The sequence below is a fragment of the Trichosurus vulpecula genome, chromosome 5 (genome assembly GCF_011100635.1).
Source record: "Trichosurus vulpecula isolate mTriVul1 chromosome 5, mTriVul1.pri, whole genome shotgun sequence".
NCBI lineage: Eukaryota > Metazoa > Chordata > Mammalia > Diprotodontia > Phalangeridae > Trichosurus > Trichosurus vulpecula.
Genome location: NC_050577.1, coordinates 123,969,792 through 123,990,506, shown reverse-complemented (window position 1 = coordinate 123,990,506; position 20,715 = coordinate 123,969,792). Strand labels below are relative to the sequence as shown.

Sequence of the window (20,715 nt, the reverse complement as noted above, 5' to 3'; positions counted from 1 at the left end):
CGGTTCTGCTCACTTCACTCAGCATCAGTTCATAAAAGTTTTTCCAGGCTTTTCTGAAGTCTGCCTGCTCATCATTTCTTATAGCACAGTTGTATTCCATTATATTCATATACAACTTGTTCAGCAATTCCCCAACTGATGTGCATCCCTTCAATTTCCAATTCTTTGCCACCACAAAAAGAGGTGACATAAATATTTTTGTACATGTAGGTAGTTTTCCCATTTTTATAATCTCCTTGAGGTACAATCCTAGAAGTGGTATTGCTGGGTCAAAGGTATGCACATTTTTATAGCCCTTTGGACATAGTTCCAAACTGCTCTGCAAAATGGTTGAATCGTTTCACAACTCCACCAATAATGCATTAGTATTCCAATTTTCCATCTTCTCCAGCATTTATAATTTTCCTATCTTGTCATGTTCGCCAGTCTGATGAATGTGATGTGGTACCTCATAGTTGTTTTGATTTGCATTTCTCTAATCAACAATGATTCAGAGCATTTTTTATATTACTATAGATAGTTTTAATTTCTTCCTCTGAAAACTACCTGTTCATATCCTTTGACCATTTATATGTTGGGGAATGACTTGTGTTCTTATAAATTTGACTCAGTTCTCTATGTATTTAGAAATGAAGCCTTTATCAGAGACACTGGTTGTAAAAATTCTTTCCCAGTTTTCTGCTTCCCTCCTAATCTTTGTTGCATTGGCTTTGCTTATGCAAAACCTTTTCCATTTAATGTAATCAAAATTATCCATTTTGCACTTCACAATGTTCTTTATCTCTTGTTTGGTCATAAATGCTTCCATTCCCCATAAATCTGACAGGTAAACTATTCTTTGCTCTCCCAGTTTGCTCATACCATCAGCCTTTATATCTAAATTGTGTACCATTTTGGCTTTATTTTGGTATACAGTGTAAAATGTTGGTCTATGCCTAGCTTCTGCCATACTATTTTCCAGTCTTTGCAGTGGTTTTTGTCAAATAGTGAATTCTTACCCCAGAAGCTGGAGTCTTTGGGTTCATCAAACAGTAGATTACTATTGTCACTGACTACTGTGTATTGTGTTTCTAACCTACTCCACTGATCCACCACTCTATTTCTTAGCCAGTACCAAGTAGTTTTGATGGTTGCTGCTTTATAATACAATTTAAGATCTAGTATGGCTAGGCCACCTTCCTTTGCATTTCCTTCCATTAATTCTCTTGATATTCTGGACCTTCGGTTACTATTTTTTCTAACTCTATAAAATAATTTTTGGTAGTTTGATTGGTATGGCAATGAATAAATTAATTTAGGTAGAACTGTCATTTTTATTATATTGGCTTGGCCTACCCATGAACAAGTGATATTTTTCCAATTATTTAGATCTGACTTTATTTCTGTGAAAAGTGTTTTGTATTTGTGTTCATATAGTTCTTGACAGGTAGATGCTCACATATTTTATAATGTCTAGAGTAACTTTAAATGGAATTTCTCTGTCTCTTGCTGTTGGGCTTTGTTAGTAATATGTAGAAATGCAGATGATTTAAGTGGGTTTATTTTATATCCTGCAACTTTGCTAATGTTATTATTTCAAGTAGTTTTTTACTTCATTCTCAAGGATGCTCTAAGTATATCATCATATCATCTGAAAAGAGTGATAGTTTTGTTTCTTCTTTGCCTAATCTAATTCCTTCAATTTCTTTTTCTTCTCTTATTGCTAAAGCTAACATTTCTAGTACCATATTAAATAACAGTGGTGATAATGGACATCCTTGTTTCACCCCCAATCTTAGTGGATATGCTTCTGGCTTATTCCCATTACATATAATGTTTGCTGATGGTTTTAGGTAGATGCTGCTTATCATTTTAAGGAAGACCCAATTTATTTCTATACTCTTCAGTGTTTTTAATAGGATTAGGTGCTGTATTTTGTCAAAAACTTTTTCTGCATCTATTGAGATAATCATAAGGTTTCTGTTAGTTTTGTTGTTGATATGATCAATTATGCTGATAGTTTTCCTAATATTGAACCAACCTTGCATTCCTGGAATAAATCCTACCTGGTCATAGTGTATTATTCTTGTGATAAATTGCTGTAATCTTTCTGCTAATATTTCATTCAAAATTTTTGCATCTACATTCATTACAGGAATTGGTCTATAATTTTCTTTCTCTGTTTTGACTCTTCCTGGTTTAGATATCAGTACCATATTTGCATTATAAAAAGAATTTGGCAGGTCTCCTTCACCTATTTTCCCAAATAGTCTATATAATATCTGAATTGATTATTCTTTAAATATTTGATGGAATTCACTTGTAAATCCATCTGGCCTTGGAGATTTTTCCTAGGGAGTTCACTGATGGCTTGTTCAATTTCCTTTTCTGGAATAGGGTTATTTAGGCATATTATTTCCTCTTCAGTTAGTCTGGGCAATTTCTATTTTTATAAATATTTATCTACTTCACTGTGAAATTTGTTGGCATACAGTTGGGCAAAATAGCCTCTAACTATTGCTTTAATTTCCTCTTCATTGGTGGTGATTTCTCCCTTTTCATTTTTGATTTTTTTTTAATCAAATTAACCTAAGGTTTATATATTTTGTTGTTTTTTTTTTTTTCCACAAAACCAGCTCTTAGTTCAAGAGTTTTCTTAATTTCAATTTTGTTAAGCTCTCCTCTGGTTTTCAGAATTTCTAATTTGGTATTTAATTGGGGGTTTTTAATTTGTTCTTTTGCTAGCTTTCTTAGTTGCATGCCCAATTCACTGGTCTCCTCTTTCCCTATTTTATTCACGTAAGCATTCAGAGATATAAAACTTCCCCTAAGAACCACTTTCACTGCATCTCATAACTTTTGGTATGTTGTCTCATTATTGTCATTCTCTTGGATGAAGTTTCTGATTGTTTCTATGCTTTGTTGTTTGACCCACTCATTCTTTAGGATTAGATTATTTAGTTTCCAATTAATACTTACTCTATCTTTCCATGGCCCTTAATTACATATAATTTTTTTTGCATCATGATCTGAAAAGTATGCATTTAATATTCCTGCCTTTCTGCACTGGATTGTGAAGTTTTTATGCCCTACTACATATGGTCAATTTTTGTGTATGTGCCATGTACCACAAAGAAAAGGGTACATTCCTTTCTATCCCTATACAGTTTTCTCCAGAGGTCTATCATATTTACATTTTCAAAAATTCTATTTACCTCCTTAACTTCTTTCTTGTTTATTTTTGTCATTACATTTATTCAGTTCAGAGAGGGGGAGGAGGAGGTCCTCTAGTAGTATAGTTTTGCTGTCTATAATATGCCAAATAGCATAATATTCTACTCCAGTCTTTTTCCTTTGATCTGTATGTATCTCTCTGTTTCAAATGTGTTCTTATAAACAACATATTATAGGATTATGGTTTTTAATCCATTCTGCTATTTGCTTGTGTTTCATGGGAGAGTTCATTCCATTCACACTCACAGTTATGATTACTATCTGTGCCTTTCTCTCCATCCTATTTCCCAGCACCCTGCTTATGCTTTTCTTTCTCATTGAATTATTTCACTGAATGTACATATCCTCTCCCGAAAGATTATGCTCAGTTTTGCTGGGTAACTGATCCTTGGTTGTCATCCAAGCTCCCTTTGCCTTATGGAATATCATATCTCAAACCCTCCAATCTTTTAGAGTAGAAGCTGCAAGGTCCTGCATAATCCTGACAGTGGTTCCACGACATCTGAATTGTTTCTTTCTAGCTGCTTGAAGTATTTTCTCCTTAACCTGATAATTCTAGAATTTGGCTACAATATTCCTTGGCATTTTCAATTTGGGATCTCTTTCAGGAGGTGATTGGTGGATTCTTTGGATGACGATTTTACCCTCGGGGTTCTAGGACCTCAAGGCAGTTTTCCTTGATGATATCTTAAAAGATGCTGTCTAGGATATTTTTTTCATCATGGCTTTTAGGTAGAACAATAATTCTTAAATTATCTCTCTTGGATGTACCTACTTCCTAGGTCAGTTGTTTTTTTCCAATGAGGTATTTTATGTTTTTCTCTATTTTTTCATTCTTTTGATTTTGTTTGACTGATTCTTGATGTTTCATAGAGTCATTAGCTTCCACTTCCTTAATTCTAATTTTTAAGAAATTGTTTTCTTCAGTTAGTTTTTGTACCTTCTTTTTCATTTGACCAATTCTACTTTTTAAGGCGTTGTTCTCTTCAGTGTACTTTTTCCCCATCTTGTCAATTTTATTTTTAAAGGAATGGTTCAATTTTTCTTCTACCTCTCTTATTTGATTTTTAAAATCCTTCTTGAACTCTTCCAAGAAGGCTTTCTGTACTCAAGACCAGTTTACATTCCTCTTTGAGGTTTTGGTTGGTATATTGACAATGTTGTCCTCTCCTGAATTTGTGTTCCGCTCTTCCCTGTCACCATAATAATTCTCTATGGTCACTGTTTTTCTTTGTTGCTTTTTGCTCATGATGTTTGCCTTTTTTCTCACTTTTAAAGTTGATCTCTGCACTATCTCACATTCTTGCACTGGGGGCTAGTGGTGTGGTTACTGGCTTTGTGTGCTTGGGCCACAGGTGCTGGCAAGTGGAAGCTGTAGGGGTCTGGTAGCTGACCTGGTGCTGTTGGGAGTAGCTGGTGTGTGCTGAGGCCAGGTCAGGTTTTTCTGCATTTCCCTGGTGTTACACTGAAGTTCTCAGGGTCCGAGTTGGGGGTGGTTGTGGTCAGGCCAATGGAGGCTGCCCCTCAGCAGGGGCTGCATTAGAGCACAGGTAGGTTCAGCTGCTGGTAGATGCCCACCTGCCAGCGCATGTGTTAGTTCTCCATGCTGACATATGCCAGTTCCCCTGGCTGTGCCAAGGCATGCAGGGGTCCTGGGCTTGGCATTTGCCTGCTTCACCACCATAGGGTTTAGGATCTTCCACTGGTTTGTTGAGGTGGGCCTTGCCGCTGCCTTGCCAGGATGCCTCCCATCCTGCGCTGGTCCTCTTCGGCCACAGCAAGAGGGACCTTTCCCATTAATTCCCCTAGCCTCTGAAGCTAAAAGACTACTGCACCCCATTATTCTGCTGGTTCCACTGTTCCAAGATTTTTCCTAAAGCAACATTTTCTGGGTTTTTCAAGGTCAACAAAGGAGGGTGAGAGCAACTTACTGCTCACTCCACCATCTTGGCTTTCGAAAGTCGAAATAGGTGATTTTCAAACATTCCTGAGCTGGACTATACTCCTCTCTCAACATGGTGCAAGAGACCTTTCCTGTAGGCTTTCCAGGTTGTCTTGGGCTAAAAATCTGCCTCACCTTGTCTCTTTGTGGGTTCTGCCTGCTGCTCTAGAATTTGTTCAGTCACTTTTTAAAGGTATTTGAAGGTGGGGAGAGCTCAGGTGAGTCCTTGCCTTTACTCTGCCATCTTGGCTCTGCCCCCCACAGAGGCATTTTTGTAAGCAACAGGGACAAAGCCAGTAAAGTGGGAGAGACTGAAGATTAGAGAGGGGAGGGAGGATAATAGTGGTAGCAATTTTCCAGAGAAGATGGGAAGGGACAGGATCAAGGGTACATGTAGTAGAGAGATTTTGGAAATGACAATAGGGAGGAAGGAACATTCTGACTCTTCTGCCAAGATCAATGAGTAAAGGGGTCTGAAAGTATAATCAGAATTAGAAAGGACAGTCAGGGACATAGAGTTATGCATTAGGAGTAAGCCTTGTCTCAGTGATAAGCAAAAGACAGAAACAAAGGAAAACATTTAAGATCAAACTAAGTTTGTTACTTATAGCAATCAGACTGTAGGCTCCTTGAGGGCAGGGATTCTCTTTAGACTCTTTTTGTATCTCCAGTACTTGGCACACCTCCTGGTACATAACAGGCACTTGCTAAATGTTTACTAAAGTTACTTACATAGTTATTCCAGAGAGAGAGAGAGCACAATGGAAGGGGAAGGAGATCTAGAGTGGGACTTTTGGGGAATAGGGCTGAGGAAGCTGGAGCACAGAGTTTGTACTTTAGCAGCCAGGGGTTCAGAGTCACTGGGATGAGGAGAGTACAAAAGGATGGGAGTATGCAAATCACTGAGGAATAAGTGAAGGCAGAGTACTGGTGGGGATGAAAGGTCTGTTAAAGGAGGCAGAGAATTACACTCTTCAAGGTTATCAGACTGCCCTCATTATCCCACCTATTCTTTCTCTCATCTTCAGTCTCTCCCTGTCTCCTCATGCCTATAAAGAATCCCAAGTCTCCCCTCTTCTCAAAAACAAACAAAAAAACTTTATAATATCTCCCCCCCCTTATATCTTTCCTCCCTTTCTGAGACAAATTGTATTAAAAAGTTACTTGTAAGTGTTGATTTCAATTCCTCTCTCACTCTCTTCCAAATCATCTGGACCTTACTGCTAGAATGAAACTTCCCCTTTCAAAAGCAAAGATCTCTCATTTGAAAATCTAATGTCTTCTCAATCTTTATTCTTAAATACAATGATGTTGATGATCTCAATATAAATAAAACTGGAAGACAACAAAGTTACAGTTACATGGAAGGATGGTTACCATAAAGTTTTACAACCACTATGGTCTTCTTATCATTCAACATTTTTAAGTTTCCATAATGAAGGCAAGAAAAATTTTTCTAAAAATTTGGAACATATGACTTGGAGATGTGGCAATTCTATTTCTATTCAATGCTGTTTTGTTAACTACTAAATATAACACAAGCAAAGCACATAATTTGTATACTCACATACACAGTAGATTCATTTGGAGACATTTTCAATTGCAAGCAGTTCTTATTATGTTCACTTGAAGAGGAAATCTCCTCCAAAACAAATCCGGTCACTACAATAGTGTCCTATTGATGGAATGCAAAGCAGGAAAAAAAGTGATACACTTCTAAAAAAGATACACATACACACACACACACACACACACACACACCCCTCCAAAAAACCTAAAAAAAAAAAACAACAAAAAAAAAACCCTAGCATTTGGATAAGTCATTATAATTCTATTCAAATTCTTTACTTTAAAACAAGACCAAAAAAAAAAAAAGCAAACAGCATATACCTGCAGAAGTCACTTCTATAAAAAATAGCTGATCTGTTCGTGTATGTATTTGATGACATATGACTCTTAAGAAATAAGCATTTTTCCTTGGTGACAAAAGAGGAAAGAATAAAAAAATAAACCTTGGGAAAAAATGTTTTCAATAAATAAAACATCAAATAAAAAAAATCCTGGTATAGTTGAAAGACTACTGAATTTGGAGTCTGAAGACCTGGACCTGAATTTCAGCTCTGCAGTTGTGGTCTATGTCATTTTGGTCAAGTCATTTAACTTGCTCAAGAGTCAGGTTCTCAGTTCATCTTTCAAATAAAGGTGTACTTGAGATGAAATCTAAGGAATCATCTAGCTTTAAATTTTATGATTCTTAGGAATGTAACATGTCATTATCATCATCATTGTTGGCATAACAACCTGAGATTTAGTACCAATAAGTTACCAACTTTCGGTTTTAACTTCTCTACTCACAACTAAATGTGTTAATCAGCTGTCTTGTATCGTTTTAAAAACATGTTAAAAACTCACTGAATTACCAGAAAACTCAAGAAAATTTTACTTATATTATAGAACTGGGAAAGGGTGGGGGAGGAACAGGGAAAAGTTTGAAAAAAAAAAGTCTTAATCTGAATAGCTTTGAATGAAGAACAAAATGAACTGGTAGATGATTGGATTATAAAACACTATGTGAGAAATGGTGGGAGGAGTTTTGTTTCCACAGCATAGTGACAGCAGATTTTAAGTCAAGTGACTGGTTCTAATCAGAGCTGTGATCTAGCAGAGACCAGGCTTCTGACTGGTGAAAGGTTAAAGGCTTGTATGCATGCTTAAAGAGCCACTTGAGGAGGGCATGATGTAGGGAGTCAGGGGGTTGCATCTGGCCAATGAAGAGCCAGGAGGGATATTCAAATTGGGAGTCAATAAAAGGACTGGCATTTGTCTGAGTTCTTGTACTCTCCTGTACTCTGTTCAGACTGAATAAATGTAAAATATAATTAAAACCTTCCTGGCTTTCCAAGTGTTATTTCTAGAGTGTAATTTATAGAGTATATTTATAACAGCTATTTAGAATTTCATATAACATTTAAATTAAGGACAAATTTTCCCTTGAAAAAGGCAAAAGAAGTATGTTAGTGAATCAATACTATTGCAAAATTAACTATCATGAATTAAAACCAAAACATTAGGAAATAACAAAAATCAGAATTCACATGTGAAAACTGATGCTTACAACAATATTTTTATCTCATGAACTCACAGAATTTTAGAACTGGGAGAGACCTTAAGGGTCATATTAATTCAATCCCTTATCTTATAGGTGACTAAATTAAATTCCAGAGATATATAGTAACTCCCCCTGAAACAAATAACTGGTTAAAGCCAGAAATGGAATTAGAAACTAAGTTTCTTCTCAATCCTCAGTCTGGTAATCTTTTTATGACATCCTATATATGAAACTTTTGGGTTATAACAAAAGTGGCTGGGGTAAAGGAGTAAGGAGACAGAAAGAGAAAGAGAGAGAAAGACACAGAGAGAGAAAGAGACAAAGACAGAGGAGAAGAGAGAAGAGGGGAGGGGAGAGAGAGAAGAAGAGAAAGACAGAAAGACAATTTGAGACTATCTTAAAAAAGGAGAAAACTAACAAATTTTAAACCTCCAATTAAACACCAAAAAAGGACTCAAACAGAAAATACATACATATATATGTATGTTGCTTTTTGCTGTAACAAAGAATTGTAAAGAAAATGGCTAACCAAACATATAAATGTAACGGAGTATTATCGCACAACATGAAATGATATGAAATGATGAAAGGGAAAAGTTCAGAGACATGAATGTTGACAGAATGAAGTTAACAGATCATGGGGAAAATGAAATATACGATAACAATGAAATGAGAAGCTATTTTGAAAGCTAAGAACAAGGATGAATGAGATGATTGCTCCAAAGGACTGATAACTAAGTATGCTGTGCACATTCTGACTGTGGGTGATGGATCCAAGATGTCAAGTGAAACATATTTTGGCAATCTTTTTTTTTTCCTGTTTTTTTTTGGGGGGGGCAAGGCAATTGGTGTTAAGTGACTTGCCCAAGGTCACACAGCTAGTACATGTGTCAAGTGTCTGAGACTGGATTTGAACTCAGGTCCTCCTGACTCCAGGGCCAGTGCTCTACTCACTGCGCCACCTAGCTGCCCGGAAACATATTTTGGGAATGACAAATGGATAGATTTGTTTTCCTTGATTAAACTTGTTCGAAGATTATGGTTTTGGCCTTGGGGGGCGGGGCAGGGTTTGTTTTGTTTTGTTGGATTGGAAGTGACTTAGGTAGGAGTGGAGGGCCACCTGATAGTGCTGCCTCCCAAAAAAGAAGAAAATAAAGACGGTTAATGAAGTTTGTTTGTTTTAATATTAAGAATAGCAGAAATCTCAGAAGGAAACAGCTCTGAAAGGAATATGATGAATACCTTTTTTCAAAAGCAAGCTTAGATGATAAAAGAATCACATTAATATATAATCTTTTTCTGCTCTACTTTACATATGGAAAGGTTCAATTCTTTCATGTTTGTTAAGTTAAAAATAAAAAAGTTTAAAATTCAAACATGTTTAAATACAGTAATCAATCAAACATGAACAAAAAAAGCTTCCTTTTGTTAAAATTTTGCCTATGACTTCTGCTTCTAAAGATTTCAAATATAAATCTAAATATAGTGGTCCCAGGAATATGTGTTTGTGTGTGGGTGTATCCATGTATATATTCCTAGTTTAAATAATTTTCTCCTGTTTGAGGATAGCTAGGTTGCAAAGTGGATAAAGTGTCAGGCCTAGAGTCAGGAAGAGTCATCTTCCTGAGTTCAAATCTGGCCTCAGCCACTTACTGAATGACCTTGTTTACCTCAGTTTCCTCATCTGGAAAATGAGATAGAGAAAGAAATGGGCAAAGCACTTCAGTATCTCTGCCAAGAAAATCCCAAAAGGGATCACAAAGAGTTGGAAATGGCTGAAACTACTAAACAATAACTGCTCTTTGTGCAAAACTCATTGCGGGGCTATAGAGAAACTAGATTCCTTAAAATTTCTGATAATACAATTTATGCTGAATAACCTAATAAGATTCTAAATCAACACTAAGTCACTTTAATCCAGAATAAAGACAAAATAAATTGTGCCTTTTATTCTCCTTACCTGTTCATCCCATTCCTATTACCCACCCCCCAAAAAAAAGAAAGAAAGAAAGAAGGTAGGGGGGTGCTAAAGCTTGACTTGCCACTATTATCACCCTCGATTATCTGACAAGTACTAATTAACGGTACACTTCTATTCTATTTTAATGAGTACTTGTTTAAAGTCTATTTAAATATAAAAACGTTTTTCACATGCCATCTTTAGGTGAAATGTTAATGTGAAGTATCTTACAGTTGTTTTGCTGATTTTATAAATTTCCTACAATCATAGTTTATTGCATTTTCAGGTGACTTTGCCAAAAAGTAAGAAAGTGAAGGAGATTAATTACACATTGGACTGAATGAATCTCTTTATTCAATATTTTAACATCTTCAAGACTCTATGGAATCGTTTTCTAATCTTTGCAACGCTCATAGTAATTTCAAGAATCCCCAAAAGAAAGCCTCTCAAATAAATCCCCAAACCACCACAAAAGACACTCAATCTTAAAAGTTCAGAGAATGAAGGGGATGAAAAAAGTTAAAAGTGAAAGCTATTTGGGTAAGAAAGAGTGAAAAGTATATTTTTTCAGTGCAAAATCAGTAAGTTTAAAAATTTTTTAATTTAAAATTTAGCAAATAGCAAATAAAATGAACATTTCCATTTTATATATACCTTATAAACCAGAAGATCCACAAACTAAGCTGCTATTTAGAACTTGGTTTTCTTGTTTTCTAAGGGTTTTTTTACATTTCCTTTTTTTAATTATCAAAATTTCCTCCAATTCCTCCCAGAGAGCCAAAGCAGAAAATAAAATTTTAAAGAAAAAAATTAGCATATCCCATGAATATATATCAAAAGTCTGAAAATATGTGCAATGTACCACACTCACGGGTCACCCACCTTTACAAATTGTGGGGTGGGGATGTTCATTCATATTTCTTTTTTCCAACAGAGGTTGTTATCTATAATTTTGTAACATTCTTTTTCTTTTTGGTTGTTCAATTTACATTGCTGCAGTCAATGAATATTGTTTTCTTGGCTCTGGTTACTTCTCTCAATATGAGTTCCTATAGATCTTTCCATGTTTCTGTGAATCATCATATTCATTCTTTCTTATGGCACAGTAACATTCCATTATATTCATGCATAACAATTTGTTCAACCATTCCTTAACTGATGGGCATCTTTTGTTTCTACTTCTTTGCTATCATAAGAAACCCTGCTATAAATATTTCAGTGCATACAGAGACTTTCTCCTTATCAATGGCCTCCTTGGATATAACTCTAATAGTACAATCTGTGAGTCAAACAGTATATGACCAAAAGGTCATATTGATTCACTACTAGCTTTACCAACAATGCTAGTATACCTCTCCCTCACAACCCCTCTGACATAGACTGTTACCATCTTTTCCACCTTTGCCAATCTACCGGGTATCAGGTAAAACCTGAGAGTTGTTTCAATTTACATTTCTCTTATTACTAGTGATTTGGAACATTCGTTCATATGGTTATTAATAGACTGTAATTCTTTTGAGAACTGTTTGTTCACATCTTTTCTCCACATATCCCTTGGGGAAATATATATACAGTTTCTATGTCTTAGAAACTGAATTCATATCAGAGAAATTTGACATAAATTCATTTCTTATCCCAGATACATTAATTTTGTTTGTCCAGGAGCTTTTCAATTTAATGTAATTACAATTTTCTATTTCATCTTCTGTAATTATTTCAATGTTAGGAAAACTATCTTCCTATAGCTGTGAGAATTGCATCTTTTATTATGTTATGATTTTTAATGTTAAAGCCACATATTCATTTAGAATGGAAGCTAGCATAAGATGTTGGTCTAAACCTAATTTCTGCCAGGTTGCTTTCCAGTTTTACCAGTCGTTTTATCTAATAAAGAGTTCTTTCCCAAGTAATTTAGGTTTTCTTGTTAAAGAAAAAAAAAGGGGGGGAAGTTTTGAGTTATATTGCTTCTGATGATGCCTTGTATGATCTACTCCTCTGATGAATATCCCTATTTTTAAACCAATACCCAGTGATTATAATATAGTTTTTATAATAAAGTTTGAGGTCTCAAAATGCTATTTCCATTTTGGCCTATCATTTTTACCCTTGTTTCTCTAGATCTTTTATTTTTCAAAATCAATTTTATATTATCAAGCTCTGGAAAGGATCTCTTTGATGATTTAATATAGTATTAAAACTGAAAATTAATGTTGGTGGTTCTGTCACTTTTATTATACGTCACATCTAGCCATGAGCACCGATTATTCCTCCAGCTATTTAAATTATTTCATTACAGAGCACTTAGTAATTGAATCAAGTATTTTGTGTATTTACTAGATTAATCCCTAAATATTGTTATGAATTTTGCAGTTATTTGGAATGGGATTTCCCTTTCTATTATTACTTCATGGATTTTGTTGCTATCGAGAAATGCAGTTGATTCTTGAAGGTGTATTTTCTAGCTTACAATTCTGCTGGAGTTATAATCTTGATTATTACCTTTTTGCTGATTCCCTTGGATTATCAGAAAATGGAAATACTTTCATCTCATCTTTATACCTTTGATTCCTTTCTCTTGTTTTCTTCTGCTAGCACTTCTAGAACTATGTCAGAGTGGGGAAAAAGTGGATATCCTTATATTTACTGGGGAAAGTTCTAGTATATCCCCATTGCAGCCTATACTTGCTTTTAGCTATTTATTATGATGTTAAAAGGTCTTTCTATAGCATCATTTTGAAAGGTTTTTAGATTAATGAATGTTGTACTTTGTCAAAGGCTTTTTCTTTATCTATTGAGATAATCATGTGTTTTTTTATGTTTTTGTTTTGATATGATTACGTTGATTCTTTTCTGAATGTTGAACTATCTGTATCCCTAGTCATGATAAATAATTTGTTGGATGAATTTCTGTGCTCTGACAAAAGTTATTTAAAATTTTTGAATCAATGTTCATTAATAATATTAATAGTTCACATTCTGTACTTATCGTCACTGGGTTTAGGTAGTAGGTACTAACTGCTCTTTAAAAAATATAATAGAATTCTCCTGTGAGTGCATCAAGATCAGGAGGTTGGGGTGGGGGTGGGGGGGTTGAGCCAAGATGGTGGAGTGAAAGCAGGGACTCACCTGAGCTCTCCTACAAATTCCTTCAGATACCTCTAAAAAGTGACTCTCTCAACAAATTTTAGAGTGGCAGAATCCAGTAGGAGAATATCAGATTTCCAGCCCAGGACGGTCGATGGGAAGGATCTGTACCACTGAGCTGGGAGAGTGCAGAGCGTGCGGGTCTACACCTGACCATAGTGGAGCGGGAACAGGCCCTAGCAGACTGAATCACTGGCAGCAGTGGCGATTCCCAAACCTCTCGGCCTAGGACAGGGGTCTGTCAGAGCTGAGTGAGAGAGAAGCTCAAGGCCTGTGGCAGTGGCAGCAGCCACTCCTGGGTCTATCAGCCCACAGACTAAATGTTTGAAAGTTACCTATGTGAACTTCAGTGAGCCAAGATGGCAGAGTAAACCATAAGTGCTCTCACCTCCCACCTTGTTGACCTTGAAAAATCCAGAGAATATTGCCCCAGGAAAAATCCTGGAAGAGTGGAGCTTGCAGAAGGAGTACAGCAGTCTTTTAGCTCAGGAGGCTAGGGAGGTCAGCAGGAAAGATCCCTATTGCTGTGGCTGAAGGGGACCAGGATAGGACAGGGGGCATCCAGCAAGCCCTAATCAGCTAACCAACAGGAGATCTGGAGTCCCAGGGCGGTGGAGCCAGCAAGCACCAACACCAGGACCCCAGATGTGTCTTTGCACAGTCAGTGGAATTGGAAGACACCAGCATGGACAGGTGTCCACCAGCGGCTGAGCCCTATCTAAGCTCTAGCACAGCCCTAGGAGAGGAGAAGACCTCCAGTGGCCAGATCAAACCTCCCTCATACATCATGCTATGAGCTTCGGCGTAAACCCAGTGAAACTCAGAAAGACATCACCTGGCCTCGAACTTGACACACACCAGCCAGCTCCAGCTCAGCACCAGGTAAACTGCAGCATTATATAGCTTCTAGCTGACAGAACCAGAGGCTACAACACACAAAGCCAATAACCAGGCCCCTAGCTCCCAGCACAAGAAGCGTGGGACAGAGCCCCCTATGCCCCAGAAGCAGAGATTCACTTTAAAAGTCAGGAAAAAGGTAATCACAATGAACAAAAAGCAAACCAGAAAAGCAAAGACCATAGAATCTTACTATGGGGTCAGGGAAGATCAAAATGCAAATTCAGAAGAAGACAGCACTGACACTATACCAACACCTGAAATCTCTAAAGGGAATATAAATTGGTCTCAAGCCCAAAAAGCATTCTTGGAAGAGCTCAAGAAGGATTTTAAAAGCCAAATTAGAGAGGTAAAAGAAAAACTGAACAATTCCTTTAAAAATACAATTGACAAGATGGGAAAAAAATACACTGAAGAGAACAACTCCTTAAAAAGTAAAATTGGCCAAACAGATAAGGAGGTACAAAATGTAACTGGAGAAAATAACTCCTTTAAAGGAAAAACTGGTCAAATGGAAAAGGAGGTACAAAAGCTAATTGAAGAAAACAATTTGTTAAAAATTAGAATTGGGCAAGTAGAAGCTAATGACTCTATGAGGCATGAAGAATCAAACAAAATCTAAAGAATGAAAAAAATAGAAGAAAATGTAAAATATCTCACTGGAAAAACAAGTGACCTGGAAAATAGATCTAGGAGAGATAATCTAAGAATTACTGGCCTACCAGAAAGCCATGATGAAAAAAGAAGAGCCTAGACAGTATCTTCCAAGAAATCATCAAGGAAACCTGTTCTGAGGTCCTAGAAGCAGAGGGTAAAACAGGAATCAAAAGAATCCACTGATCACCTTCTGAAAGAGACCTCAAATTGAAAATGCTAAGGAAAATTGTAGCCAAATTCCAGAATTATCAGGTCAAGCAGAAGATGCTGCAAGCAGCCAGAAAGAAACAATTCAAATATTGCAGAAGTACAGTCAGGATCGCACAGGACCTGGCAGCTTTTACATTAAAAGATCAGAGGGATTGGAATATGATATTCTATAAGGCAAAGGAACTTGGACTACAACCAAGGATTAACTACCCACCAAAACTGAGCACAATCTTTCAGGGAAGGAGATGGACATTCAATGAAATAAGGGACTTCCAGAGATCAATGGAAAATATGATCTTCAAATATAAGACTCAAGAGAGGCATAAAAAGGTAAACAGGAAAAAAAGAAGAAGGAAAAAAAAAACCTTGTTAATCAATAAGGGCAAACTGTTTACATCCCTATGGGAGGATGATACTTGTTAATCTTGAGATTATATATTTGTTACATTTAAAAGGTATATATATTGATGGAGGGTGGGTATAAATTAACTGATGTGATGATAAAAAAAAACCTAATTAAGGGATATAAAGGAATTGTAATGGGAGAAGAGGAAAGGAGGAAGCAGAAAAGGGTAAAGTACATCATATGAAGAGGTCCAAAAACGTATTATACTGGAGGGAAAGAAGGGAGGGAGATGGGTATTGTTTGAGCTTTACTCTCATTGGTTTGGTTCAAGGAGAGAATAAAATACTCAGTTAAGTATAGAAATCTAACTTGCACTACAGGTAGTAGGAGGGAAAAGGGGAAAGAAAAGGGAGGGGATGGTTAGAAGGGAGGGAAGAAGTGGTAAGGGAAAAGGGAAAGAAAAGGGAAATAATAATAAAAGGGAGGGAAGATTGAGGGAGGCTATGGTCAAAGCAAAACTCTTTTGAGGAGGGGAAGGGAGAAATAAAAGCATCAACAGGGAAGGAAACAGGATGGAGAGAAAGACACAGATAGTAATCATAACTGTGAATGTGAATGGGATGAACTCTCCCATAAAACAGAAGCAAATAGCAGAATGGATTAAAAACCATAATCCTACAATATGTTGTTTATAAGAAACACATTTGAAACAGGGGCATACATACAGGGTAATAGGAAAAGGCTGGAGAAGAATATATTATGCTTCAGATGAAGTAAAAAAAGCAGGGGTAGCCATTCTAATTTCAGACAAAGCAAAAGCAAAAATAGATCTAATTAAAAGAGATGCAGAAGGAAAATATATCCTGCTAAAAGGCACCAAAGACAATGATGTAATATCATTACTAAATATATATGGAGGAAGAGGTATAACATCCAAATTTTTATAGGAGAAGTGAAAGGAGTTACAGGAAGAAATAGACAGCAAAACTATACTACTAGGGGACTTCCCCCTACCCCTCTCTAAACTAGAAAAATCTAACCACAAAAATAAACAAGAAAGTTAAGGAGGTAAATAGAATTTTAGAAAAGGAAGATATGATAGACCTCTGGAGAAAAATGAATGGGGATAGAAAGGAATATATCTTTTTCTCAGTGGTACACGGCACATTGTACCATGTACTGGGGTATAAAAACCTCACAGTCCAGTGCAGAAAGGCAGAAATAATGAATGCATCCTTTTCAGATCACGATGCAATAAAAATTATATGTAACAAAGGGCCATGGAAAGACAGAGTAAATATTAATTGGAAACTAAATAATCTAATCCTAAAGAATGAGTGGGTCAAACAACAAATCATAGAAACAATCAATACCTTCATTCAAGAGAATGACAATAATGAAACAACATATCAAAACTTATGGGATGTTGCAAAAGTGATTCTTAGGGGAAGCTATATATCTCTGAATGCTTAAATGAATAATATACAGAAAACGGTGCTCAATGAATTGGGCATGCAACTGAAAAAGCTAGAAAAAGAACAAATTGAAAATCCCCAATTAAATACCAAATCAGAAATACTGAAAACCAAAGGAGAGATTAATAAAATTGAAATTAAGAAAACTATTGAACTAACAAATAAAACTAAGAGCTGGTTTTATGAAAAAAACACAAAATTGATAAAACTTTGGTTAATTTGATTAAAAAAAGAAAGAAAACCAAATTACCAGTATCAAAAATGAAAAGGGTGAATTCACTTCCAACAAAGAGGAAATTAAAAATATAATTAGGAATTATTTTGCCCAACTCTACACCCATATATTTGACAATCTTAAGAGAAATGGATGAATATTTCCAAAAATATAAATAACCCAGATTAACAAAAGAGGAAATAAAATACTTAAATAACCCCATCTCAGAAAAGAAATTGAGCAAGCCATCAATGAACTCCCCAGGAAAAAAATCTCCAGGACCAGATGGATTTATAAGCAAATTCTATCAAACATTTAAAGAACAATTAATTCCAATACTATATAGACTACTTGAGAAAATTGGTGAAGAAGGAGTCCTACCAAATTCATTTTATGATACAAATATGGTACTGATACCTAAACTGGGAAGAGTAAAAACAGAGAAAGAAAATCACACACCAATTTCCTGAATGAATATAGATGGAAAAATTTTAAATAAAATATTAGCAAAAATATTATAGCAACTTATCACAAGAATAATACACTTTGATCAGGTAGGATTCATACCAGGATTGCAAGACTGGTTCACCATTAGGCAAACTATCATCATAATTGATCATATCAACAACAAAACTAGCAGAAACCATATGATTATCTCAATAGATGCAGAAAAAGCTTTTGACAAAATACAACACGCATTCCTAGTGAAAACACTAGAGAGCATAAGAATAAATGAAGCCTCCCTTAAAATGTTAAGTAGCATCTACCCAAAACCATCAGCAAGCATTATATGTAATGGCAATAAGCTAGATGCATTTCCAACAAGATCAGGGGTGAAACAAGGATGTCCATTATCACCACTGTTATTCAATATGGTACTAGAAATGTTAGCTTTAGCAATAAGAGAAGAAAAAGGAATTAGAATAGGCAAAGAAGAAACACAACTATGACTCTTTGAAGATGATATGATGATATACTTAGAGAATCCTAGAGAATCAAGTAAAAACTACTTGAAATAATAAATAACTTTAGCAAAGTTGCAGGATATAAAATAAACCCACATAAAGCATCTGCATTTCTACATATTACTAACAAAGCCCAAAAGCAAGAGATAGAAAGAGAAATTCCATTTAAAGTTATTCTAGACATTATAAAATATTTGGGAGTCTACCTGCCAAAAGAAAACCAGGGACTATATGAACACAACTACAAAACACTTTTCACACAAATAAAACCAGATGTAAATAATTGGAAAAACGTCAGTTGCTCGTGAGTAGGCTGAGCTAATATAATAAAAATGACAATTCTACCTAAATTAACTTATTTATTCAATGCCATACCAATCAAACTACCAAAAAAATTATTTGATAGAGCTAGAAAAAAAATATCAAAATTCATATGGAAGAACAAAAGGTCGAGAATATGAAGGGAATTAATAAAAAGAAATCCTAGGGAAGGTAGCCTAGCCATACCAGATCTTAAACGGTATTATGGGGCAGCTAGGTGGTGCAGTGAATAGAACACGGGCCCTGGAGTCAAGAGGACCCGAGAGACACTTGACAGACTTACTAGCTGTGTGACCTTGGGCAAATCACTTAACCTCAATTGCTTTGCCTTTCCCCCTCCAAAGAAAAATTGTATTATAAAGCAACAATCATCAAAACTACTTGGTACTGGCTAAGAAACAGAGGAGTAGATCAGTGGAATAGGTTAGGTACACAAGACAAGTAGTCAATGATTATAGCAATCTATTATTTGATAAACCCAAAGACCCCAGCTTCTGGGATAAAAACTGAGAAAACTGGAAAACAGTATGGCAGAAACTAGGCATAGACCAACATCTGACACCGTATACCAGAATAAAGTCCAAAAGGGTACACAATTTAGATATAAAGGCTGATACTATAAACAAATTATGGGAGCAAGGAATAGTTTATCTGTCAGATTTATGGAGAATGGAGGAATTTGTAACCAAACAAGAGACAGAAAACATTATGAAATGCAAAATGGATAATTTTGATTACATTAAATTGAAAAGTTTTTGCACAAAGAAAGCCAATGCAACCAAGATGAGGAGGGAGGCAGAAAACTGGGAAAGAATTTTTACAACTAGTGTCTCTGATAAAGGCCTCATTTCTAAAATATATACAGAACTGAGTCAAATTTACAAGAATACAAGTCATTCCCCAATTAATAAATGGTCAAAGGATATGAACAGGCAGTTTTCAGAGGAAGAAATTAAAGCTGTCTATAGTCATATGAAAAAATGCTCTGAATTACTATTGATTAGAGAAATGCAAATCAAACCAACTCCGAGGTACCACATCACACCCATCATATTAGCTAACATGACAAAACAGGAAAATGATAAATGTTGGAGAAGATGTGGGAAAGTTGGAACACTAATTCATTGTTGGTGTAGCTGTGAGCTAATACATCGATTCTGGAGAGTAATGTGAAACTATGCTCAAAGAGCTATGAAAATGTGCATACCCTTTGACCCAGCAATACCACTTCTAGGGCTGTATCCCAAAGAGATCATAAAAATGAGAAAAGGACCCATATATACAAAAATATTTATAGCAGCTCTTTTTGTGGTGGCCAAGAACTGGAAATTGAGGGGATGCCCATCAATTGGGGAATGGTTGAACAAGTTGTGGTATATGAGTATAATGGAATACTACTGTGCTATAATAAATGATGAACAGGTGGACTTCAAAAAAAACTTGGAAAAACTTATATGAACTGATGCTAAGTGAAGCGAGCAGAACCAAGAGAACATCATACACAGTAATAGCCAGGACTGATTTTGATAAACTTAGCTCTTCTCAGCAATGCAAGGGCTTAAAACACCTCCAAAGGACTCATGATGGAAAATGCCATCCACATCCACAGAAAGAACTATGGAGTTAGGATGTAGAGTGGTGCAGACTCTTTTCTCTTTTGTTTTGTTTTCTTTCTCGTAGTTTCTCCCATTCATTATAATTCTTCTATGAAAGACTAATGTGAAAATGTGTTTAACAGGAATGTATGTGTGGAGCCCCTATCGGACTGCATGCCGTCTTGGGGAGGGAGGGAGGAGAGGGGGCAAAGAAAATTTAAAACTTATAGAAGTGAATGTTGAAAATTGAAAACAAATAAATTAATAAATTGGGGGAAAAAAGATCAGGAGGTTGTTTTTTTTTTTTTTTCTGATAGTTCCTTTACATCTAGCTCTATTTCTTTTACTGAAATTATATCACTTAAGATCTGTATTTGGTCTCCTATTACTTTAGATATTTTATACTTTTGAGGTCATTCTTTTATTTCTCTCATGTCTTTAGTTTTGTTAGCTGGTATGCTTCGCTGTGTAGGTTCTAATAATTCTTTTGATGTCTTCTGATTTTGTTGTGATTTTACCTTATTTCTTCGTCATTTTGTTGGTTATATTCTCTGCCTTTTTTATACAAATTGGCTATTGGCTTATCAGTTTTATTAGTCTTTTCAACCAACTTTGAGTTTCCTCTATCATTTTGATAGTCTCTTTTTTAGTTTCCTAATTTGTTGAC

General features: G+C 35.7%; 1 protein-coding gene across 2 annotated transcripts in view; it reads right to left on the bottom strand.

Annotated features, from left to right (window-relative positions):
- The window catches only part of POT1 (protection of telomeres 1), a 133,572-nt gene that overhangs the window by 89,835 nt on the left and 23,022 nt on the right, over positions 1-20,715 (bottom strand). For both annotated transcript variants that reach the window (XM_036762125.1, XM_036762126.1), the window contains exon 5: positions 6,723-6,830. In XM_036762125.1, coding sequence (XP_036618020.1) covers positions 6,723-6,830 — 108 coding nt within the window. The remainder of the gene's footprint in view (positions 1-6,722; positions 6,831-20,715) is intronic.